The 26098-nt window shown below is 44.9% G+C and overlaps 1 protein-coding gene across 1 annotated transcript in view; it reads left to right on the forward strand.

The window, feature by feature from the left end:
- RAB3B (RAB3B, member RAS oncogene family) overlaps positions 1–26098 on the forward strand; it is a 149955-nt gene that overhangs the window by 28758 nt on the left and 95099 nt on the right. The window contains exon 2 of the mRNA XM_033915214.1: positions 5966–6193. Coding sequence (XP_033771105.1) covers positions 5966–6193 — 228 coding nt within the window. The remainder of the gene's footprint in view (positions 1–5965; positions 6194–26098) is intronic.

The raw sequence follows: 26098 nt of genomic DNA on the forward strand, positions 1-26098 counted from the left end.
TAGGATTGCGAATAGACATTGGGCCCATACGTGATCAACAGTCTAAATTCTGTTCCCTGTAGTGAAATGTGTAGTAGTAGAGTCCTACCCTGTGTATCTGCATGGCAGGAGGTGACAGCGCACTTCAAACCCTTACGGATCAGTAAACACACTCCAGCACGTTTACCCGAAGAGGAGGCGTAGTAGACTGAGCCCACCCAGCCTCTCCTCAATTTTTCTGATTCAGCGGCAGTCAATTTAGTCTCCTGCAAACAGGCCAAATCTGCACGGTGATGTTTCAATTGTTGTAAAATTTTTGATCTTTTCACTGGTGATGATATTCCGGAAACATTCCAGGAGACTATTCGAAGTGCGCTGTCACCCAGGATCCCTCAAAAAACCATTTACATAGAAATATACATTCCAATACCACGCCCAGGCTCCCAGCCTTACCCGAGCGTGGATAACACAATGCCAGGCAGTACGCAGAAAAAACAAACAATAATACAGCATGAAATTAGCAAAACAAACCCAAATGAAAAACTTTGCTATAACAATTTGTAGCTCCATAGGCTGTTCCCATTCCCCCCCCCCTCTCCCCAATCCCTACCTGAACAATCCCAGATACCTTACTAAACATATCCCGTCCGGAATATGCCAGAGGCCCGTAGGACACCAAACGGGGCCCCAATCCCCTCAATGAACATTAATCTGAAGTGTTCTTTGAGCTTTGAACCATAAACAGTGAAATGTCCATCCCAGCCAGAAGTGAAGATTGATTGACCCAGGGATACTCAAGGAGGGTCTCCCAAAGACTTAAGGCGAGTGTTGATGAATTCAGCTGCCTCAGACGCTTGTGAGAATAGGTGCCAAGCACCCTCATGGTGTATTTTCAACAGAGCTGGGTAGACAAACAGAAATCGCTGCTTGAGTGCCACCAAACGCTTGCAGAGAGGATAGAATTCTTTTCTCTTGTCTGTGAGGGCCATCGAGTAATCCTGGCTGATTCTGATAGTTGACCCATGGAGTGTTGGAGAATCCATTTTTGCCCGGTACTGGCGTAGAATGGCTGCCTTATGTTGATAGTTCAGAAATTTTGCTATCACCACTCGTGGCCTGGCATCATGCGCGGGTCTCGCTCCCATTCTATGGGCCCGTTCTAAGCAGAGGGAGCTGGAGCTCGTGGCATCCGGAAATTCTGTTTCAAGCCAATGCTCCAATTCTGCCGGTAATCGAGCATCAGGGATTGATTCCGGAACACCCATAAAGCGAAGGTTGCTGCGACGCGACCTATTTTCCAGGTCGTCAATCTTTTCGGCTTGCCTGTGCACAGTTTCCTGTAATGCAGCTATATCCAGCTCGTGAGAATTCACAGTGTCCTCTGTTGTGGAGACCCTCTGCTCCAATTCTGTCGTGCGCGCCGCTGTGTCCGTGAGCAGCTGTTCAAGGCGAGCCATGGTATTGGTGAGCACCTCCAGTTGCGGGCCCAACACTTGAGCCACCGCCGACTTTATGTCCGCCAGCGCCGCGTCCGTGAACTCGGATACCGCCGTGCTCGAGGCGGCCGCCATTTTGTGTGTGCCCGAGTTTTGTTTCTGCATGCTAGCCCGCGCCTCTGTGGATCGTGCCGCTTCTTGCGATCGGGTCAGGTATTTGTCCATACGTGCCCGTCGCTGCGCTGAGCTAACAGAGCCGGCCAGGATTAAAATTGAAAAAGTTGGCGCTCAGGAGAGAGGATCGGGGCCCGGAGCCGATGCGGAGCACGTCCTCAGCGGCTCATAGCGTGACCTCTCTTTCATAATTTTAATAATAAATTTTATATTATATTTGTGCCTATTAGGACCCCTGACGAAGGTTTGTCCGAAACACGGACCGTGTCGGGTCCCTTGATTGGTAAAAGGGTTTGCATATAATTATTTTGTCACAATAAATTTTGCCTACGTCTTGTACAGATCTGCAGTTTTGTTTTGTTTGATCTAAGTAGAGTTACCAGACGTCCGGATTTTCCAGGGGTCCGGACAGCTTTTCAAAACCCGGCACTTTGTCCGGGTTTTGAAAAGCTTTCCTTCGTGCAGTAGAGCATCTGCGCATGCGCGGTTGTCCTGCTTGACGAGAGCAGGCAGCGGGGTCGGGGCTGGGGCAGGACCGGGGTGGAACTAGGTGGGCCTGGGGGGCGGGTCTAGGCGTCCGGATTTTCCAGACGGAAAATCTGGTAACCCTAGGTATCTAGGGTAAGATTAGTGTTAAGTACAGGTGAACAATTTGATGTCTCGGCAGCTTTATGGTAAATCACACTCTATTACTAAATAGACTACCTGAAGTAGGAATTTCAGGACTGGTATTACAGCGTCGGCTCTTCCTCTGACATCACTTCCTAGGCGTAGGTTCAGGAAATGATGTCAGAGGATGAGCCGACACTGGCGCAACAGCAGATTGGGGGTTGCTGCTTGTGCCAGGAACATTACAGATGTATGGGGAAGGGAAGCAGCATGCACATACTGCAGTAGGGGGTGGGGGTGGGCAGTGAAGGAGCAGGGGGCGGAGAAGAGGATGGATGCCTGCACCCTCACCAAGACACCACCTCCTGCCCCCTTGCTTCGCCACTCTTCACTGCCCAAAAAAGCAATATTTGCTTGTTTCAACTTTTTATCTACAATAATAAAACCCTAAGCGTGCATGCGCACTCCTACTTGTGTGTTCCGTTTTCCGTGATCAGTCGGTAGATAGTAGTGCGCATGCGGGAAACTACGAGGTGACACCAGGAAATTCTTTTTCACTGAAAGGGTGGTTGATCGCTGGAATGGTCTTCCACTGCAGGTGATTGAGGCCAGCAGCGTGCCTGACTTTAAGGCCAAATGGGATCGACACATGGGATCTATTCACAAGGCAAAGGTAGGGGAGGGTCATTAGGGTGGACAGACTAGATGGGCCGTGGCCCTTATCTGCCGTCTATTTCTATGTTTCTATGCGCGCTTAGGATTCTATTTCCGTGTGAGCACACTTGCGGACCTCAAGGTGTTGTTCAGACTGGCCTGCTCCCTGCTCCCTTAGTGCCTTGCCGTAGTGTATTTTTAAGTTCAAAGACGCGGCGGCAGCTCCTCTCACAATCCCCACCTGCGTTGGAAGTCCAACGCAAGCGGGGATCGTGAGAGGAGCTGCCGCAACAACTTTCAACTTACAAATAATTCTGCCAAAGTCGGCCAGACAGCAGGAGATGAATGGCGAAGGTGTAGGGGATTCTTAGAGGGCTGGGAGAAATGTAATGGGGGAAGTTAAGGCGAGAGGGAGGGCCATAACAAAAACAGAGAGGGGTGGAAATTTGAATTAACATCGGGGAGGTGGCAAAGGGGAAAAGTCCAGGAAATCAGAAAGTTCAGGGTAGGAGGGAAAGAAGGAAGGAGAGGGTCCGGTTAGTTCCTCGGCCTGGAGGAGGGAAGTAGATAATAAGTGATGTTGTATCGATTGGAAAGGAAGGGGTGCAGCTGGACAGGGGGGGGGGGAGATAAAAGTAAGGGAGAAGGGCTGCTAGCACCCGTTAATGTAACGGGCTAAAAAACTAGTTTTTTCATAACAACTGTATCAAAATAATGGTAACATTCAATAATAACAATACAGTGGTGCCTCACACAACGAACTTAATTCGTTCCAGGAGCAAGTTTGTTATGCGAAAAGTTCGTTATGTGAAACGCGTTTTCCCATAACAATACATGTTAAAAAAAATAATTCGTTCTGCAGCATAAAATATGCTAAGATGACATAAAAAAAGATAAATTTGTCAAAATGGTGAAAATGGTGGTCTTGCTGAGGCCAAACTCTTTGACGAGGTCACACTGTTTGACCCCACATTCACTCCTTCTAATTATTTCCCGTTTCATTTCAACAGAAATCACCTTCCTGCTTTTTTTAGAAGCCATGATATATAAAAAATATTGAGTTTATCTTAAAAGGACGACTGTATACAGTGAGAGAGGGCAGTTAAGCGCAGTGACTAACGACTGCCTGCAGTGCCTGCGCGGAAGGATGCAATACATCGGCAGCTCGGGCGACTTCGTTGTGTGAAACGAAGTTCGTTGTGTGAAACGAAGTTCGTTGTGTGAAACGAAGTTCATTGTGTGAAGTTCGTTGTGTGAAACGAAGTTCGTTGTGTGAATCAAGACATGAAGTTCGTTGTGTGCAGCGTTCGTTGTGCGAGGCGTTCGTTATGCGAGGCACCACTGTAAATATATTTTTTGCTCAAATATGACAGTTCTTCAAAGCAGTCTTTAAAAAATATATTAAAATCAAAACATTTACTAACCTGAAAATCCTGCCTGTTTAAACATGTTCCTTTTGTTATCTTCATGAAAGCACTTTTCATGATGTTGTTTCATTTTCATTTGGGCCACTAGGTCTTGCATTTTTTTGGATGCAGTGTTTGCATTTTGCACATATGCTGTCTTACCCATTAAAATAGTCCCAAATTGGGTCTTTTTTATGGCCTGCTGCCATTATAGATTTTCTCCTCCAAGGAGAGAATAATATGTTAAACCTCAGGCTATACACACAAAGATCCCAGCACTTGTGGAGTATTCTGCTCAAAAGGTTTCACTTTCATTTTTTCTGCTTGCCCCAACCCTCTCACATTTGGCCCCTTGTGCACATATATAAATTTAGCATGGAAGAGGTAAGGAGTTGATTCTGTGTACATCGATTTGCAAAGGAACAATGGGGCTAAGGTCTTTTTCTTACCCCTGTATATTTTCTAAGATTTTTGCTGTAAAGAAGAAACATGTTATCTCTGCAGACACAAATTCACAGCTTTGAGAAATGAAAAACCAAGCATCTTTGGTAATATCTTCTAGACAGAAAAATTTCCCATATGTTATGAATGGATTGATGGAATTCATTTTCTCAAAAATGTAAACATTGCATGAATATACAGTCTAATGCTACATAATTAGAAACTAATCCTTATTTCATGATGAATTACTTTTGGGCTATAATGCATCTTAAATAGAAAACTATCTTTAGATTGATTTTTCCTCAAAAAAACATTTTATTACAAAAAAAAAAAAAAATCCAATTTAAATATAAAAAAGTTGATTTTTATCCACCCTGTGGCCCAGTATTAAATATCCAGGTTTAACATCAGTGGCAGGCAGTCAAAGCGCTGCCCACTGCCGGCTGAATATCGGGTGATAAATGTTTCACACTATAGGTAAGGGGCCCCATAATGCATTTTAATTAGTCAGCTAATGCACGTTAACATCTGTTTGGTCTGCACTAACAAATGTGCATCTTTGCTCTTCAGAGAGATGGGAATTGCACAGTAGAGAATGACACGGTGACAAAATTCATCACCGTTCCCGTCCCTGCGGATAACCGCGGGAAATAATCCCATGTCATTTTCTAGTGTCTATTTCAACCTCAGTCCTTCTACACCAGCATTCTTCAAAGCAAAGCTTGTGGGTCAGTGGTTGTGGCCATTCATACTCTGATTCTTATGTGAGCCAAGGATAATGAAGCCATTGTGACATCCTTGATGTGATTGGCTCTTAGGCACTGGTGGAATGAGGTATTATGACATCACAATATCTGTTCTGGATACCAGAGACTGTCATTCTGTAGTGTCTGTTTCAACCTCGGTCCTTCTACACCAGCATTCTTCAATGCAAAGCTTGAGGGTCAGTGGTTGTGGATATTCATACTCTGATTCTTATGTGAGCCAAGGATAATGAAGCCATTGTGACATCACTGATGTGATTGGCTCTTAGGCACTGGTGGAATGAGGCATTATACTCTCATTCATACTCTGATTCTTCCCTCTCTCTTTAAAGAATGGCATGAAGATGGTTTCCCACGGTTATCCCGCAGGGACGGGAACGGTGATGAATTTTGTCACCGTGTCATTCTCTACTGCACAGCTAAGCTCTGAGCATTAGGCTGCAACTTCTGCCTTTTGGAGTGATTTGATGTGCTCTTAAATGACATATTTCTCTTGTTTCAGATGGCTTCAGTAACAGATTCCAGATACGGACCCAAAGATGCATCGGACCAAAATTTTGATTACATGTTTAAGCTCCTCGTCATTGGTAACAGCAGTGTGGGGAAGACGTCTTTCCTCTTTCGATATGCCGATGACACGTTCACCCCGGCTTTTGTTAGCACCGTGGGCATTGACTTCAAAGTGAAGACTGTCTATAGGAACGATAAGCGAGTCAAACTGCAGATTTGGGTAAGAGCTGGTTTGCTTACTTTAAACTTTTTTTTCTGTTTTTACCAGTGGCTTAAAAGACTTGGTAGGTTCAATAAGAATGCCATACGGGATCAACCCAGTATCCTGTCTTCACGAGTGGCCCATATACTGTAGGTCAGGGGTGTCCAACCTGCGGCCCCGTGAAGTATTTTGTGCGGTTCCGGTCGAGGGCGATGCAGTGTTTTCCTCTGCTGCCTCCGGGTGTTCAAGTTCAAGTTCAAGTTCACGTTTATTTGATTAATCGCCTATATAAGAAATTCTAAGCGATGTACAGTTAAAACAAATTAAGGGAAGACTAACTGTCTAATTATTAAAAAATTAAAAAACGTATAACAAATTGTTAACAGCTTATATAAAAGAAACAAGTTTAAATAAAAACCATATATCTCGTTAAAAGCACATAAAACAATATTAACCTGCAATTTAAAAAAAAAACACTGTACTTTTAGTTTTATGACAAACATGATTAAGAGGGAAGGAGGGAAAAGTTACAAATATTGCTCAGAAAGAAGTGAAAAACATGTAACATGTGTTTACAGTCTTGCCGGCTCCCTCCTTTGTCTTGCTGCAGCGTTTGCGCATTTGTGCGGCCCCAGAAACATTTTTTTTCGGCCGATGCGGCCCAGGGAAGCCAAAAGGTTGAACACCCCTGCTGTAGGTCGTAAGTGCCCAAAGAGCAGCTCATTTCCTTCCTGTTCACTTCCAGGGGTAAGCAGTTGGCTTTTCCTGGGAACTAATCGGGATTTGTGGACTTTTCCTCCAGGAACTAGTCTCAGCCCTTTTCAAAGCCAGCTCTGCCAACTCCGTTGAACACACATCCTCTTTCAACAAATTTCACATCTTAATGCGTACTGCATAAATAAAAAAGCGTTCTCTGATTTATGCAAATCTCCTTGCTGTTAGTATCGTGTAATGTCCCTTAGGGCTCCTTTTGCAAAGGCGCGTTAGGGCTTTAGCGCGCGGAATAGCCGCGCACGCGCTAGACCTTAACGCCAGCATTGAGCTGGCGTTGGTTCTAGAAGCGTAGCGTGGGTTTAGCGCGCACTAAAATCCTGCGTACACTAAAAATGCTAGCGCACCTTAGTAAAAAGAGCCCTTAGTCTCAGTACCATTGGAAAGGATAAGTAACCTTTCCAATGGTCCTCCCTCCTCAATGATTTTAGAGATTTGTATTGTATTTCTTTTCACTAGTCTCTCTTCAAGCTGAACCGCCGCAAACCATTTGCCCTTTCTTCATAGGGAAGCTGTTCCATCCCTTCTGTCATTTTTGTTTTCCTTCGCTGCATGTTTTGTAGTTCTGCTATATCTTTTTTTGTGTGTGGGGGGGGAAGTTGGAGTAATCAGAACGGTACATAGTACTCAATTTGTGGTCATACACGGGAGCCCGAGACCACCATGTCGATGGGCAGAATATAACCCGGGGCTGGTTGGCCCTCGTGTCGCCCATCGGCCGGGGTTTGTTAGGTTTAGTTAGGCTGGGGGAGGGGGAGTAAGTAAGCGAGGATTGGGCGATGGGCCTGTCGATGTAGGCAATTTTTTAAAATTGATTGGTGGGAGGCAGGGAAGCGCGCGGGGGTGAGGTTTTAAAGCTGGGACCCTGGAGGACTCGGCTCCTTCCGGGGTCCTCCAGGACGGCTTTTTCCCCACCTGCCCGGCCGCTGTTTTGGCAGCTGATAGTCACTCGGGGGGTGCAGATCTCCCGAGCTACTGGTCATGGGCTCATCAGGTGACGAGCCGTGGGCCGGCGGGGAGCCTTGCCTGGTGGGTCAGGTGACTTGGATTAAAGGGGCATGAGGGACACGCCACCCTTCGGACCCTTGCAGAGGTGGCGGAGTCGAGGGCACCGAACTATGCATTTTGGTAGCTCGGGAGGAGCTCTTTGGTTATGATGTGTTAATGTGTTTTGGATTAATAAGCTGAGCCGCGGCTAATTTTTATCATCAAAAGACTGTAGTGCGTTTGTGGTTAAAGAGGGGTGGGGGAAGTTCATGAAGGTAAAAGGGTGGGGATGTGAGTATATAGGCGGACAGCAGGGCCTATGCAGACCCCGCTGGTATATGGATTTGGTAGAGCATTGTAACGTTTCGCAAATGATTCTTAACATTGCTGTTTTTGACTACTGCCACACGTTGTCCATGGTGGGCCGGATTCTAGAAACGGTGCCTAATGGTGTCTTAACTTGTAGGCGCCGCTAAGCGAGGTGGTCAGTCAACTGCTAGGTGCAGGTTATTGTACATTGTGCATTTTGTGTGTGACATCATTTGATTACCCACGCCATATGCTCTGAACTGTCTCCTGGACATCTGTTTTGTTTTTTTTAAATTTATAATTTATTCAAAGAGCAATACAAACAGACAAAATCCTTTTCATTTAGAAGAACATATCAAAACCTAAACAGATACACTCCCCCCCCCTCCGAGAAGACAAACTCCATTGGCCACTAAGGTGGTTTCCACGAGGTCCCACTTCTAACACCAAATATAAGGTGGACTGCTCGGGTCTCCCTGGTTCTCCTGGTCTCTTTGGTCACTTCCAGTCCTCCTTGGCTACTTCCAGTCCTCCTTGGCTACCTTTAGTCACTCTGGTCATGTCAGGTTATTTTGGCCCTTTGGCCATGTCTGGTTGCTTTGGGTCCTTGGCCACATCAGGTTACTTTGGCCTTTGACCACGCTCTTGCCACACAGGTTTAAAGGCTTACTGAGGGTTAGGCAAGTGCCAGCATTCATTCCCCCAAGGGTCACCTGAATACCTGTGGTTTTGAACCTGGGTGTCTTATTAGTCACCCCATGTGTTAGTTAGGGTGAAGGCCTGATTCCCTCTTCGGTACTAAGGAACTCGACGGAGGGTGGAACAACCAAAGACTCAGTCAAACTCCCCTGCAATTTTTTTTTCCTTTTTACCCAGCCCCTCCTGGGCTGGGTTTACCAGGTTTTCCACCCCAAACCTAAGCAAATGGAAGTTTTTTTTTTTCTTTCCACTGGCTAGTGATCCACAGGAAATTCCCTTGACCCTAGCAGATGAGGAGGTAAGAAGATGTCAGCTGGGAGAAGTGAGGAAGCGGAGGCCTGCTGGAGGAAAGGGAAGGGAAGGTGAAGATCTGATGTTCTGTTTTGGTTGTTGTTTTGGGATTGATTTTTATTTTTTTTACTATTTATTTATAAGTTTCCACATTTACATATCAAGTAAAACACTTGTACAGAAAGTTGGTTAGATGGAACAATTCTCTCAAAGTATAAAAACCTTCATACCTTGATTATTTAAGGAAATAAAAAATAAAAAAAATTAATAATTTCATCTAGCACAGCTCAAGTCCTCAACTTGAGATCCAAGAATTCACATAAGCGAGAGAGAGAGAGAAAAAAAGGATAATAATCATACAAGAGATATGCTAAGCATAGTGCTGAGGTAGGAGATACTTATTAAAGGTGTCAGGTCAAAAGCGCGCCGGGACAAAGGCGCGCCCAGACAATTGAGCGCAGTGCGTGCCGCTGCGCCGCTCTAAATTACTGTTTTTAGCGCTCCGACGGGGGTGTGTGGGGGGGAACCCCCCCACTTTACTTAATAGACATCGCGCCGCGTTGTGGGGGCGTTGTGGGGGGTGGGGGATGTGGGGGGTTGTAACCCCCCAAATTTTACTGAAAACTTCACTTTTTCCCTGTTTTTAGGGAAAAAGTTCAGTTTACAGTAAAATGTGGAGGATTACAACCCCTCAAACCCCCCCTAACGCTGGCGCAATGTCTATTAAGTAAACTGGGGGGGTTTCCCCAACAAAACCCCCTGTCGGAGCCCCTAAAAACTGTAATTTAGAGCGGCGGGGCGGCAGGCGCTGCGCTCAATTGTCGGCGCGCGCTTTTGTCTTTCGCGCCGTTGTCTATGAACCCTTATTAAACTTCTAGAGCACTTGTTGTTGTTCCGCCATCTATTCGGGACGTAGCCAAGAAAGCAGTTAACTGACAAGGTTAAAAAAAAACCCATATTTAACAGAAGGGTGGCATATAATACACTTACAAGGATATCTCAGGTAAAAAGTTGCCCCTAACAGAATGACCCCTGTTCTCATAAGAAGAAATTCTCGACGACGTTTCTGAGTCTCTCTTGAAAGATCAGGGATTGATTTTTCAAGTGTTGAAATAGGATCATTCTATATTTTAAAACGTGTGGCGATGCAGCCTCGCTGTTGTTAAGGCTTGTAATATGTAATATTATCGGGGCAACACCCCAGCCTCCCAGAACCTCTTGCCCAGTTAACACTGATCACGCAACAGGTTTGTTTGGGTTTTTTTTTTTTTTTTTCCCAATGAAACGCCAGCATTCGAAATTCCACCGCAAGGAAAAAAAATGTGCTTTCCCCTTTCAACACATCCTTGCAAGAATGAAAAGAGGCTTTCTGCTGAGCAATTTCATTCCTACTTGAAGCATCTCCAGGACAGAATTCTCTTGAATTTCTTTCTGTTTTTGGTTGTTTTTTTTTTTTGAAAATCATTTTTATTATGAGACAACAAGAGAAACAAGCAGAACACAGAAGTAAAATAAGCTAACAATGGTAATCAGGAGAAGAGAATAACAAGCAGCACCAAGAAAAGAATATGCAACATGACACTGCAGAACTGGCCAAGAAACAAAGGCTGCCAATTTCTCATGTCGGCTCCATCATTTTCGATTCCCCAGAGAACAGGACAGCCCCCCCCCCAAACACCAATAGGAGGGAGAAAGCACGCCCACCAGACAGCACCACTCATACAGACAAACACACTCAGACCAAGATCACACCACAGTCACACACACCCCTATCCCCTCCCCCAACCCCATTCCGAGAGACCAGAGGCAACTGCAAAAACACCCTCCATAATGCCAGGTATGCCAGCACCTCAGGGTTAGTTGAGTGAGCATGATAACACAGTTCAAAGCGGGCCAATTTGATCATCTATACGATGGGAGCTATACGATGGGAGGAAGGGAGATGGGGAAAGGCACCCTAGAAAAAGACCTGGGGGTATTGGTGGATACAACAATGAAGCCAGCGGCGCAATGTGCAGCGGCCTCAAAAAAAGCGAACAGAATGCTGGGCATTATCAAAAAAGGTATCACTACCAGAACGAAGGAGGTCATCCTGCCATTGTATCGAGCAATGGTGCGACCGCATCTGGAATACTGTGTCCAATACTGGTCGCCGTACCTTAGGAAAGACATGGCGATACTTGAGAGGGTCCAGAGGAGAGCAACTAGGATGATAAAGGGAATGGAGAACCTTTCATATGCCGAAAGGTTGGACAAACTGGGGCTCTTTACCCTGGAAAAGCGGAGACTGAGAGGAGACATGATACAGACATATAAAATCATGAAAGGCATAGAGAGGGTGGATAGGGACAGATTCTTCAGACTAGCGGGGACAACAAAAACAAGAGGTCACTCAGAAAAACTGAGAGGGGACAGATTCAAAACGAATGCAAGGAAGTTTTTCTTCACTCAGAGGGTGGTGGACACCTGGAACACGCTTCCAAAGGAGGTAATAGGACAGAGCACAATACTGGGTTTCAAAAAGGGACTGGATGACTTCCTGAAAGAGAAGGGGATTACAGGGTATAGATAGAAGGTTACACTACAGGACAAAAGCGAAAAGCATATGTGAGTTTTAGGGTAGGAGCACTATCAGGTCCTGGACCTGAGGGGCCGCCGCGTGAGCGGACTGCCGGGCACGATGGACCTCCGGTCTGACCCGACAGAGGCAAGTCTTATGTTCTTATGTTCTTATCTGATTGATCCAGTATGTCAAAGGAATTAGAGCCCTCCTGAGTCCAGTGATGCAGAATTGTTCTCCGAACCGCCAGCACAGTCAGGTAAATGAAACGCCGCTGAGGTATCGTGAAACCCTGTTCCTCCAACAGGATCTGATCCCTAACTGCCCTGCTGGGAATGAAACTTCTGTGCTATAGGGATTCTTACAAGCAGAACTGAAGTATCTGCCCAGCGCCGAATGCTGAACTTGGGGGTCCTTTTACAAAGCCGCGCTGGCGGGTTTTATCGCACGCACCGAATTAGCGCGCGCTAAACTGCCGGCCGCGCTAGACGCTAACGCTAGCGTTAGTTCTAGCCACGTAGAGCGGGTTTAGCATGCGCTAAAAAGCTGCGTGCACTAAAACTGCTAACGCAGCTTCGTAAAAGGAGCCCTAAAAGTTTGTTGTATATATTTTGGAGACCATAATACACTTAGGGCCCCATTTACAAAGCCCGTGATAAACGCACCAAAGCCCTTTCAATTCCTATGGGCTTCGGTTCGTTTTCTGCAGCGGTGTCAACGCTGCAGCTTTCTATAAGGGGCCCCCATATATTTACAAAGTCTCTCTAAGGCAGGGGTGTCCAATGTCGGTCCTCGAGGGCCGCAGTCCAGTCGGGTTTTCAGGATTTCCCCAACGAATATGCATGAGATCTATGTGCATGCACTGCTTTCAATGCATATTCATTGGGGAAATCCTGAAAACCCGACTGGACTGCGGCCCTCGAGGACCGACATTGGACACCCCTACTCTAAGGCTTTACTCAACTTGCTGGGGCAGGAATTGGCCTTTGCTGGAGGGGTTTTATCCAAACTAGTATTCAGTGGGAATCACATTCTTGAAATGGTGCAGCGAGGGTGAAAGGTGCCCCTCCCTGCCCTCTTCTCTGCCTTCCCCCACACATTCCTTCCCTGCCCCCTCTTGCCGCGCACATGCCGCTTCCCTTCCCCCATACATCTGTAACGTTCCTGGCGCGAGCAGCAACGCCCAAGCTGATGTCGCACCAGTGTCAGCTCTTCCTCTGGGTGATGGGACAATCGGATGCCAGACACCAGTGCGCTGACGATCGAGTGCCGGCAATTTGGCACAAGACACAAGCGCGCCATGGTAAAACTTAGTTTTAAAGAGCTCTGACGGGCTGTGGGGGGGAACCCCCCCACTTTATTGCATACTGTTCGCGCTGCCGTTGGAGGGGGTGCGGGGGGTGCAACCCCCCACATTATAGAGAAAACTGAACTTTTCCCGAAAAAAATCGGAAAAAGTTCAGTTTTCTCTATAATGGAGGGTTCCAAACCCCCCCCCAACAGCAGCGCAAACACTATGCAGTAAAGTTGGGGGGGTTCCCCACTCACACCCCGCTTCGGAGCTTTTTAAAACTAAGTTTTTCAGCGGCGCGCTGGTGTCTTGCGCTGAATTGTCTGCCCTCCATTGTCGGCGCGCTGGTGTCTCGCGCGTGACTATGAACCCTTCCTCTGGCATCACTTCCAAAGCGTGGGCCCGGGAAGTGATGTCAGAGTATTCAGTGGAGAAAACCCAATGCTAAAACCTCACTGTAATAGAGCACTCCACTCTGTGGTAGGGTAGATGGGTTCGGCTGGCCTCAAACAGGTGGACTGCTGGGGTAAGAGACTAGAGCAGACATGGGCTACTCCGGTCCTCGAGGGCCGGAATCCAAATGCATGCAAATAGATTTTGTGCATATTCATTGGGGAAATCCTGAAAACCCGAGTCATTGTGTAGCTGTGTTAAATTGATGCTGAGCAGGATGAAAAGAGTTTCTCTGTCCTTCTCAGCTCAGATCAGGAATCATGTCTTGGAAGACTGGTTTGGTTTATTTATAATCCGCCCTATACAAGGTGAAGTACATCAACACATTCCTTTTTTTTTTTGTAATTTTATTGATTTTCCATACTTGAAATAGTGCAATACATAATATATATATCTCATATATCATATATAATAAGTCAATATTAGCACATTTAACTTTCAAATATACATAACCAACCATTTTCTCCCATCCATCCACCCACCTAATGATAATTTAATAAAACACAGAAGCATAGATTTCCCCAATAACCTTACCCTATTCAAATAGACATATCCTTCGATCTTCCCACCCATCCCAAGTGTAAGTAATTAAAGATCAAATTATGACAGAAATACCACCCTTCCCTGGATGTGCACCAAAATAAACAAAAACTGACTGACTAATCGAAACCTACTATAGTGAAGAAATATAAGATGTTAACGGACTCACAGCAACATATTAAGAAATAGACATAAATAACATTTCAATTATTTTACCAAAAAATAAAAATTGACCACACCAAATTACATAATCAGACTGACCTATCAACATTAACATCGTCGGACCATCCTGCCATCCCAAGAGGATCAATTCACTGTGCATAACATGTAGTAGTTGAAGTCATACAAATGACGTTTTAACAATTTCTTGAAAGTTTTGGTGGAATTCAGTATGTCACATATATAGAATGGAAAGATCAATAGCGGTATAGAATGGAAATTATAAAAATTTTATTAAAATTTGGGAGCCATTAACATCCTTTTGTCATGATTGAGGCCATTTTTCTAATATTTTTCTATTAATTATGTAAGATTTAGGGTTGGGTGGGGGGTGGGTTTCCATTATATGAAAATAAAATAATAGAGGGATTCGAGGGTGGGAGGGGGAGGGTTATATTTATAATTATAAGATATAATGATAAGATGCACAAGGGCTTAGATTTATGTTTATTTATTATAAATTTTTGTACACTTGATGAAAGTTTTAAAATGAATAAAGAATTAAAAAAAAAAAAAAGAAAGCCTGCAAATTTTCTTGCTGCTTAATGAACGAAGGAAGCTTATTCCACTCATCTGGACCACTACATGGGAAAAAACCTTTTCTCTCACTGTCCGCAGACTTAACTCCTTTCTAGACGGTATAGTCAAGTTCCGCCGTGTTGCCAAACGAAGCTTTTGCACGGTGATAGGCAATCTGTCAAACCCTTGCACACTTGAGTAAACCAAGAGCAATAATTTGTACTTAATTCTAAACCCACTTTTTAACCAATACAGCTTACAATAATGCTCTGGCCTTTAGGCATTTGAAAGTGGCTTCCTGAAAATAACCAATACAAAAATTCCCATTTATTAATTTAAGAACAATAGCCTTATTGGGTCAGACCAATGATTCGTCTAGCCCAGTATCCCATCATCACTGAGGTCAATCCTAGTCACAAGTACCTGGCAAAAACCCAAATAGTAGCAGCATTCCATCCCACCAATCCAGGGGGAGCTCAGAACGATTTACATGAATTTTTTCCCTGTCTGTCTCGGTGGGCTCACAATCTATCTAATGTACCAGGGTGACAAGGGGCAGTGTGGGTTTGAACCCACAACCCCAGGGTGCAGAGGCTGTAGCTTTAATCACTGCGCCAAACCAATTATAGTGGTACCTCGGTTTCCGAGTGCACCGGTTTGCAAATGTTTTGCAAGACGAGCAAAACATTTGCAAACTTGGTGCCTCGTAAACCGAGCTTGCCTCGCTGTACGAGCGCCCCCCCCCCGCGATTCGGCATCCCCCCCAGCAATCCGGCATCCCCCCCCCGCTCGCGTCTGCACCCCCCCGTGATCCTACATCCCCCCCCCCCCGAGCATGGCAATGACATCCCTTACCCCGACTGGGCACCAGTGCCGGTGCCCGAAAGATCCTCCCTCTTCTGGCGCGGCCTGGGCTGGGCGGTGCGTCAGAGATCCTCCCTCTTCTGGGCTTGGCCGGGCTGGACTGGCTTTGAGCATTTGCGCATGCTCAAAGCCTTCTGGTCTCGCTCTCAGATTCAGAAAAGGTTACAACATCACTTTCATCAAATTACATTAAAGTCTTTTAATCCCCACTAAAATTCAACTCAAAGCAATGACTTTCACAGACATGAACTTATCTTGGTTGCCTTGCTGTAATTGCCGTTGTTATGGAGAACATATTTATATATTGTGCTTTAATTAACAAGGTGCAGAAAACATATTTTATGTTTTCCTTCTTAACAACAGCAATTACAGCAAGGCAAGCAAGATAAGTTCAAGATAAGTCATTGCTTTGCGTTGAATTTTAGTGGGGAATAAACCAGAGTCAATAAGCTAATATTAAAAGGAATGAGTTAAACATGCACCTTGGTGATAACTCAAAGTGGAAATGAATGGACTTACAAAAGGACCGATGCTGAAATCCGGTGTGCAGAATTCTCCCAAAGTGATTTAGGGGAGCAGCCATTGTTGACTGGTCCTAAAATTCAAACGTTTTGAAATCTTTCATCTGATAGGATGTTGCAACCTTTAAATAAGTTTAGAAATTGATAGAGCTGGGCATTTTTCGGTTATTGCATTCCTCCGCTTGGTTTCCTATTTTGAGACCTTTTAACAGTGGCGTACCAAGTGGGGGTGTCTGCCCCGGGTGCAGACCATAAGGGGTTAGAAACATAGAAATAGACGGCAGATAAGGGCCACGGCCCATCTAGTCTGCCCACCCCAATGACCCTCCCCTACCTTTCTCTGTGAATAGATCCCACGTGTCTGTCCCATTTGGCCTTAAAATCAGCCACGCTGCTGGCCTCAATAACCTGAAGCGGAAGACTATTCCAGCGATCAACCACCCTTTCAGTGAAAAATAATTTCCTGGTGTTCCCGTGCAGTTTCCCGCCCCTGATTTTCCACGGATGCCCCCTTGTTGCCGTGGGACCCTTGAAAAAGAAGATATCTTCTTCCACCTCGATGCGGCCCGTGAGATACTTGAATGTCTCGATCATGTCACCCCTCTCTCTGCGTTCCTCGAGTGAGTACAGCTGCAACTTATCCAGCCGTTCCTCGTACGGGAGATCCTTGAGTCCCGAGACCATCCGGGTGGCCATTCTCTGGACCGACTCCAGTCTCAGCACATCCTTATGGTAATGCGGCTTCCAGAATTGCACACAGTATTCCAGGTGGGGCCTCACCATGGATCTATACAATGGCATAATGACTTCAGGCTTACGGCTGACTAAACCCCTGCGTATGCAACCTATGATTTGCCTTGCCTTGGATGAAGCTTGCTCCACTTGATTGGCAGTCTTCATGTTCTCACTGACGATCCTAGGGTTGGCGTCATTGTTCAGGAACTTCACTGCTCTGCCGGTGTTGGGCCTTCCTCTCTGCCTGGTCCAGCCAGTCGGGTTTTCAAGATATCCCTAATGAATATGCATGAGAGAGATTTGCATATCTGTCACTTATATGCAAATCTGCATATTCATTAGGGATAGGGGGTCCCCTAGGACAGGGTTGAGAACCACTGCTCTAAAGGCTGTTTCCGGGCTGACTTCTGGTTGCGCTTTTGGGAGCGCTTTGTCCACTGTGATGTCACATTTACACTGGCTCTCTGTGTGGTTTTTGTTTTTTTTACTTAGATGCACAATTCTTTGCCCATTGTTTATGTTGCTGCATAGGGTAGGACCGGTCTGTCACTTATGTGCAAAATTGGCCACTGAGGAATGCTAGCAACTTTTTTTTTTTTTTTTTTTGCGATGTGTTCCTCTAGTTAAGAATGGCATACTCGCTAAACCAGATCAGAGGCTTTTGTAGGCATAGACCCAACTTTTTAGAATTCACTTTCCCATGGTCGAAATTGGAGAGTTACTATCTCAGCTGCAGTCCCTGGTTTCCTGTGGCAGATTCTCTAAAAGTGGGTACCAGTTATTTGGTTCATCTGTACACATTTGGATCTGCATATTAGGTGATTTTGTATTTTACTTTATAAAAATAGTTTGCTGACATTTTGGGAGATCTTCATGATCAGTACTAGGAAGACAATGATTTAGGAGAGGAGATATGGGAAATGGCTCCCAATTATTTCTAGAGTCTACTTCAAATGTGCCTGCTTTACATTTAAGATCTTGCATGGCATCTTTTCTTCCTCTATTTTGGAATTCTACAAGATCTGAGATTACCAGATCTACTCAGAAACTTAAATTATCTTTTCCTACGCTGAAAGGCGTCATCTATACAGTACTGGAAAATTAGGGAAGTCTCTTCTTTTCAAAACTACTGAGCTCTGGAACAATTTTCCTGTCCAGTTGCGTGATCTGGGCTCTCTCCAATTATTCCGGAAACATCTGAAAACTTGGCTTTTTTTTTTTTTTTCTTCTCCAAAAATGTGATCTTCGCTTCCCTCTATATTATCCCTATCGTATTCTTTTTAATTTTCTGTAAACCGTGCCAAGCTCTATCTTTATAGAGAAGATGCGGTATAGAAGCCTAAGGTTTAGTGAAGGAAGAAGGAGGGATCTTTGGGAAGAGGAGGAAGGAGAGGGAGAGAATCAGGGGGCAAAGGGAAGAGGGAATGAAAGATGGACAAATTGCAGCTTTCATGGAACAAGAGGGAGCAGGAGAGGAAAGCAAGGAGGGCATATCCACTGTTGTACACCTGGTCCTTTACTTCCTGCCCCCTCCTCCCCCCCTCCTCCCTCTGAACCTTTCACACTCCCCTGGCACTTGCTCCAAACCTTTTACTGCCCCTCGGTCACTTTTATCTTTTAGAGCTTCTCACCCCCTCAAACTCTCCATTCTCCACATTTTACCAGATGACTCCAGGGCACTAAGGATTTTAGCGCTCTCTAAACCCGCGCTACGCTTCTAGAACCAACGCCGACTCAATGCTGGCGTTAAGGTCTAGCGCGCGGGGCAATTTAGCACGCACTATTCCACGCGTTAAGTCCCTAACGCACTTTTGTAAAAAGAGCCCTCAATATTTTAAAATTATTTTTAAAAGTCTTCAGAGTGCCAACCAGCAGCCAAATAGTTTTAGGCTTAGTTACTCCTTATGGCATATTTGTCTTCATCAGACTTGTTTTTATTTTTATTTATTTATATTCTTTTTACAAGTTGAAAATACATCACTTGAAAAGAAATATAATGATCTAATAAGGAAAATATTAAACATAATATAACACACAAAATAACAACAAATAGACTTATTTTTAATTTTTACTATTCCAGTGCTCTGTGTTTTAAATATATCTTAAACTTGACTAAAAAAGAAAAACTTTTGAACTTGCTCTATCTAAGCATAAGAGCGTTTTTTCCTAATGTCGGGTGAGGACCTGTCAGCTCGATATGTTTCGCCCGAAGGCTTTTTCCAGAACGAGTCCCCTATAATAAAAACAAGATGATAAAGATCTTCTCCTAGTAAAAAGTTTACATAAGCAGATTTAGAAAAAAACTATAAAAGATTACGAGAAGTTACCCCTTCACGTTTCCTCTGCTGCATCCCGACTGAAAGTCTTTAATTCAAAGATGGCCATGGCGTTTTTTGGGGTCATTTAAATAGCATGAGTCATCAGACACGTCGTAGATGACATCAGTGACAACAGGAAGAAGTTACCTGAGTGTCATCCATTCTAGTTCTAAATTCAATCCCAAGGGAGTTCCCATGTCGAGGGTAAATATCCAGCACTGCTCACTAAAATTCAATCTCCTTTCATAATGACCTCCCTCCCTCCCTTCTATTATTTGATCAATAATCCGCCATCCAATGTCTTCTGTAGTATGAGATTTGTCCAACCAGTGTTCTCTGTTCTTCCTCAGGGTGTCTCCCCCCCTTCTGTCTGCACATCCCATAGTCCAACATCTGCCCCCCTCTCTTCTGCCTCCTCTTTTTTTCTGTTTCTCCCTTTTCTGTTAACATTTTGAGTCCTCCCACCTTTGGTCCAGGTCTTTGCCTCTCTCACTCTCTTTGTCTTCCACCTCCCCAGGGCCTGGCATCTCTCTGTCCTCAGTTCAGGGTGTTTTCCCTCTCTAACCCCTCTAGTAGTCCAGGATCTGCCCTGTCTTCCTCCTCCCTTTTGATTCAAGGCTGCTTTCCCGCCCCTCCTCAAGGTCCTTTTGTCTCCTCCCCCCCAATCCAGCGTCTCTAAGGCAACCCCCGTCCTGCCGGGGCCCTCGCGACGGGCACAGTCTTTCTCCAACGTGCAGTGCCTTACCTCCGCTGCTTCCCGCACACAGTGACTGTCAGGACCTCAGACTGGATTATCGAGCAGGATTGCAACTCAGTTCTCGCCTCCGTTCTTCCCTCTGGGCCTAACTATCACAGTTTAAAGTTAATTAACGGCAGCTTGCAGAGTGCACGTATCAGGCTGCCGTCAGCCTCTGTAGTACGTTCCCTTTGCTGTAGTCCCACACCTCCTCTGATGTCAGGGGCGGGACCGCGGCAGAAGGAACGTGCTACGGAGGCCGATGGCAGCCTACTAGGTTCGCTCTGCAGGCTGCCGTAATTACTTTAAAGGTGAGACAGTGACCATGGGGGAATGATAAAGATGCCAGGGAGAACACTGGCTCTGCGATCTACCGGCGTTGCCTTGGCATCCCTGGCATAATATTCAGCATTTAATTAACTGAGGGTATTCAGTGGTTTAGATGCAAATGTAACTCATGCGTATGTAGTAAGGGCGGGGGGGGGGAGGGGGCGGGAGGGGACAGTCCGCCCCAGACGCTGGCACTCCTCCTCCCCTCCGCCCCTGCCTCTTCCCATTGCTCCCCTCGAGACTGGCAGCCCCCCTCCCCCATACCTCTAGTTGAAGTTGCTGCTCGCGGTGGTCAACATCGTGCTCTTCGCGACCCTGTTGGTTCTCCTACTGATGTCACTTCTGGGTGCCGCATATAGGAAGTGATGTCAGAGGGAGAACCAATGGGATCGCGAGGAGCACGTTGTTGACCGCCACGAGCAGCAATTTCAACTAGAGGTATGGGGGAGGGAAAGGGATGGGAAGGGGGGCAGGCGGGATTGGGGAAGGAGCAAGGGGTGGCTCTCACCCTCGCTACGTCTCTGCATATGGATTACAGATATCCTGAAAACATGACTAGCAGGGTGTGTCCCAAGTACTGGGTTGAGAATCTTAAGAACCTAAGAATAGCCTTACTGGGTCAGACCAATGGTCCATCAAGCCCAGTAGCCCGTTCTCACGGTGGTCAATCTAGGTCACTAGTACCTGGCCAAAACCCAAAGAGTAGCAACATTCCAGCATCTCAAAGAATAGCAAGATTCCGGAACCCCAGAGAGTAACAAGATTCTAGAATCCCAAAGAGTAGCAACATTCCATGCTACCAATCCAGGGCAAGCAGAGGCTTCCCCCATGTCTTAATAATAAACTATGGACTTTTCCTCTGGGAACTTGTTCAAACCTTTCTTAAAACTAGCTACTCTATCCACTCTTACCACATCCTCTGGCAACGTGTTTCAGAGCTTAACTATTCTCTGATTGAAAAAAGATTTCCTCCTATTGGTTTTAAAAGTATTTCCCTGTAACTTCATCGAGTGTCCCTTAGTCTTTGTAATTTTTGACGCAGTGAAAAATCGATCCACTTGTACCCGTTCTACTCCATTCAGGATTTTGTAGACTTCAATTCTATCTCCCCTCAACCATCTCTTTTCCAAGCTAAAGAGCCCTAACCGTTTTAGTCTTTCCTCATACGAGAGGAGTTCCATCCCCTTTACCATCTTGGTCGCTCTTCTTTGAACCTTTTCTAGCGTCACTATGTCTTTCTTGAGATAAGGAGACCAGAATTGAACACAATACTCCAGGTGAGCGATACAGAGGCATAATAACATTATTAGTCTTGTTAACCATCCCTTTTTAATAATTCTTAGCATCCTGTTTACTTTTTTGGCTGCCGCCACACATTGGGCAGAAGGTTTCATTGTATTGTCTACGATGATACCCAGAACCTTTTCTTGGGTGCTATTTCCCCAAGGTGGACCCTAGCATCCGGTAACTGAGATTTAGGTTATTCTTTCCAACGTGCATCATTTTGCATTTGTCTACATTAAATTTCATTTGCCATTTGGATGCCCAGTTTTCCAATTTCCTAAGGTCTGCCTGCAATTTTTCACAATCTACATGCATTTTAACAACTTTGAACAGTTTAGTGTTATCTGCAAATTTAATCACCTCACTCGTCATTCCAAATTCCAGATCATTTATAAATAAGTTAAATAGCACCGGTCCCAGTACAGACCCCTGTGGCACTCCACTGTTTACTCTCCTCCATTGAGAAAAATGACCATTTAACCCTACCCTCTGTTTTCTATCCAATAACCAATTCCTAATCCACAACTGAACTTTGCCACCTATCCCATGACTCTTTAATTTTCTCAGGAGTCTGTGATGAGGAACTTTATCAAAGGTTTTCTGAAAATCTAGATACACTATATCAACTGGTTCACCTTTATCCACATGTTCATTCACACCTTCACAGAAGTCAAGCAAATTTGTGATGCAAGATCTCCCTCGGTTGAACTCATGCTGACTCTGTCTCATTAAATCATGTTTGTCTACATGTTCCACAATTTTTATTTTATATAATCATTTCTACCATTTTGCCCGGCACCGAAGTGAGTCTGTAATTTCCCAGATCTCCCCTGGAGCCCTTTTTAAAAATTGGTGTAACGTTGGCCACCTTCCAATCTTCAGGTACTAGAGACAATTTTAGCGACAGGTTACAGATCACTAACAGCAGGCCAGCAATTTCATGTCTGAGTTCTTTTGGTACCCTGGGATTAAAACTACAATCGATAAAATAATGAAAATATGAACACATGAAAATGCAGCAAGCATTGATAGCTGGAGGCATGGCTTCCACTGAAACTCTGAAGGGGGAAAACGACAGGTGTTGGTAGCGGCAGCACCCTGCTTGGGTCTGACCGAGCTCGACAACCCTTCATTATTCTCGGTAGCTGCTTTCATTAGAAATCAGACCCGGCTCAGTTGAATGGAAACAGCATAAAAATAGAAAAGGTGGAATTAGGAGGTTAATGAGAATGTGCTCTTGGAATACAACTGCATCTTTGGAGGGGAGAGCAAGGAGGCATAATGAAATTTCAGATATTATCAAACACGACATTATAAGGTTAGTACCTAACCTAATTAATAGGAAAGGGCGATCTGTCAGTTAATTTATTCACCTCCCCCAGTGGGCTAGTCTTCTTATAGCCTCCAACAAGAACATAAGAGTTGCCATACTGGGACAAACTAAAGGTCCATCAAGCCCAGTCAGTATTCTGTTTCCAACAGTGACCAACTCAGGTCACAAGTATTTGACAAGTTCCCAAGGAGTAAAACAGATTTTATTCTGTTTATCCTAGGATTTTCTCAAAGCCATCTTAATAAAAGCTTATGGACTTTTTTCAAAAAAAAGATTCACATTTATAATATTTTCATACATATTTCTATCATTCCTCCAAAATATATTTCCATATGACCCATATCGACCCCCCTACTGCCCCCCACCTCCCTTCCCCACTTCCCCCCTCCCCTTCCCACTTCCTATTCACATTGTATTGAAGTAATTAATAAAACTATAAAATAATATGAAAGTTTTCATTCCTTCAATATACATTTCAATATGACCTATTTCATCCTACCCCTGCACTCCCCAATTCTCCCCCCCCCTTTTTGAATGGAAGATGACACATATTACCAGGTATTACAAAGTTATAAATGTTTCCAAAGCTTCAAAGGACTTTTTTTGTAAGGAAATTATCCAAACCTTTTTTAAACCCTGCTATACGGGTACAAGTGGATCGATTTTTCACTCTGTCAAAAATTACAAAGACTAGTGGTCACTCAATGAAGTTACAGGGAAATACTTTTAAAACCAATAGGAGGAAATATTTATTCACTCAGAGACTAATTTAAGCTCTGGAATGCATTTCCAGAGGTTATGGTAAGAGTGGATAGCGTAGCCCTTTGTCTGTGCTGTTTCCTCCTTTTTGGTAAAAAGAAGAGTCTTTTATTTCAGAAGGCATGTATGATTGGACATAAATGCATAATGCAATTTTGGTTATTGAAAGAAACGCCTAGTTTCTGTCATTGGAAGAACCAGTTTCATCGTTTGTTGTTATTTGAGACTTGGGAGGTTAGGTGTTCGTCTAGGAAAACTCGTCTTTTTTGGAAATTTGGGATCCGTACATTCAAAATCTTTCATCTAAGGCAAGAAGTTTAATTCTCAATGATTTACATTGAAGCTATGGTGATTTACATAACATTCCAGTTCTTTATTCTTATTATTCTTTATTTTTGTCAACGTTCATCCGGGTTGGGGGGATTAGTTTATGGGTTACTTTATTTCTTTAATAAAATGTTTGAACATAAATAAGGGGGGTAGGGAAAAGGGGAGGAGGGAATAGAGGAATGGAAAGGGGGAATGAGATTGGAAATATATTGAGGTAGATAATATGGAAATGTATTTTGGAGGAATAATATAAATCTGTTTGATAAATACTTTTATGAATTTAATTGTTATGAGAATATTATGTATTATAGTTCTGTATACTTGTACATTTGTTTGATTCCTTCAATAAAATATTACAAACTAAAACTTATGTCGCTGTAACATGGTAGATTTACTTAGCGGTGTAGCGAGGGAGGTTGGCGTCCGGCATCGCCACGTTGTGTGCCCCTCCTCCACTCTTTCCTGCCACGTGAGTGGTCCTACCCTCATGTACCTCTTGAAATGTTTGCCGGCATGAGCAGTATCTTCCACTTGCTGCTTGAGCCAACCTTGGCTCCTTTTGATGTCACTTCCTTGTTCCAATGACCAGGGAGTGAAGTCAGAAGGGAGCCAAGACCGCCATAAGTGTTCAAATACATTACTGGCCGTATTGTGGTGGAAGAAGACATCTTTTTCCTTACAGGACCTACGGCAACAAGAGGGCATCCGCTAAAAATCAGGGGCGGGAGATTTCATGGTGACACTAGGAAGTACTTCTTCACCGAAAGGGTGGTTGACCGTTGGAATGATCTTCCATTTCAGGTAGATGAGGCCAGTAACGTGACTGACTTTAAGAACAAATGGGATCAACATGTGGGTTCACTTCAAAGAAGAACTTAGGGGGGAGGGCTATTTGAGTGGGCAGACTTGTTGGGCCGAAGGCCCTTTTCTGCCATCATATTCTATGGTTCTATGTTTCTATGAGCAGCAAGTGGAAGATGCCGCTTGCTCCAGCGAATGTTTAAAGAGGTACACGGGGTGGGAGAGTCAGAGAGGAGGTGAGGCACTAGCACCCCCTAGGAAGATGATGCCCGGGGCAGTCCGCTTCCTCTGCTCACTCCCTTACAACGCCTTTTGGTTTACGTCTGTGTTAAGCTGTACCAGCTTAGGGCTAGACACGCTCAGCCTGAGTGAGAAGCCTTTTTGCACTGCAAGGACTGTTTTTCTCTTTACTCAAGTCCCACAGCTCAACACATTTTATTGTGCATTTCCCCGTTTATTTCAGAGGTCAAAAAAAAAAATCCAATATCTGACCCGTGGCTATTGGCAAAAAGATTATTACAGCCTTGGAGTGCAACGGTGCTAGTTGCTAGCAGGCTGCAAATTAGACTGCTTCCCCATCACCTTTTGGCATTCATTACAAGAGCATTCTCCCCCTGGGGTTGTTTTCCTCTTAATGAAATTTAGATTTTACCCAGCAACAGAAGTCTACTCTTCCAGTTTTTAATGAGGATCAATCTACTGGTATTTTTTTCAGAAACCTCTTTAAATGTAAGTGCTGGGAGGGATGTGGGTCTTTCTGTGGTTACAATCAAAGCAGTTTACATATTATATACAGGGTCATAACGAGGAATGTGCAGGCAGTACGCACAAAAACTATTTGGGCGTAAACTGCAGCCAGTGGTGTACCAAGGGGGGTGGGGGTGTGGCCGTCTGCCCTGGGTGCAGACCATAAGAGGGTGCTCCACGGGTCAGCTTCATGGTCCAGGAACTTCACTGTTCTGCTAGCTTCAGAGGCCTAACTCTCTGCGGGGTCCTGCCATTGCGGAAGTGGAAAGAAGGCCCAACGCCAGCAGAGCAGTGAGTTAAGGCTGCTGACAATGAGAGAACGCTTTTAACAGGCTTCTTATGGACCACCGGGGCCTTCCCTCTGCCGCGTCACTGATGACTACTACTACTACTATGAATTATTTCTATAGCGCTACCAGACGCACGCAGCGCTGCACAGAGTCACAAAGAAGAAGAAAACAGTCCCTCCTCGAAAGAGCTTACAATCTAAACAGCCAAGACAGACAAAGTCTGAGGAGTGTGTGGC

Source organism: Geotrypetes seraphini, chromosome 12 (assembly GCF_902459505.1).
Source record: "Geotrypetes seraphini chromosome 12, aGeoSer1.1, whole genome shotgun sequence".
Classification (NCBI taxonomy): Eukaryota; Metazoa; Chordata; class Amphibia; order Gymnophiona; family Dermophiidae; genus Geotrypetes; species Geotrypetes seraphini.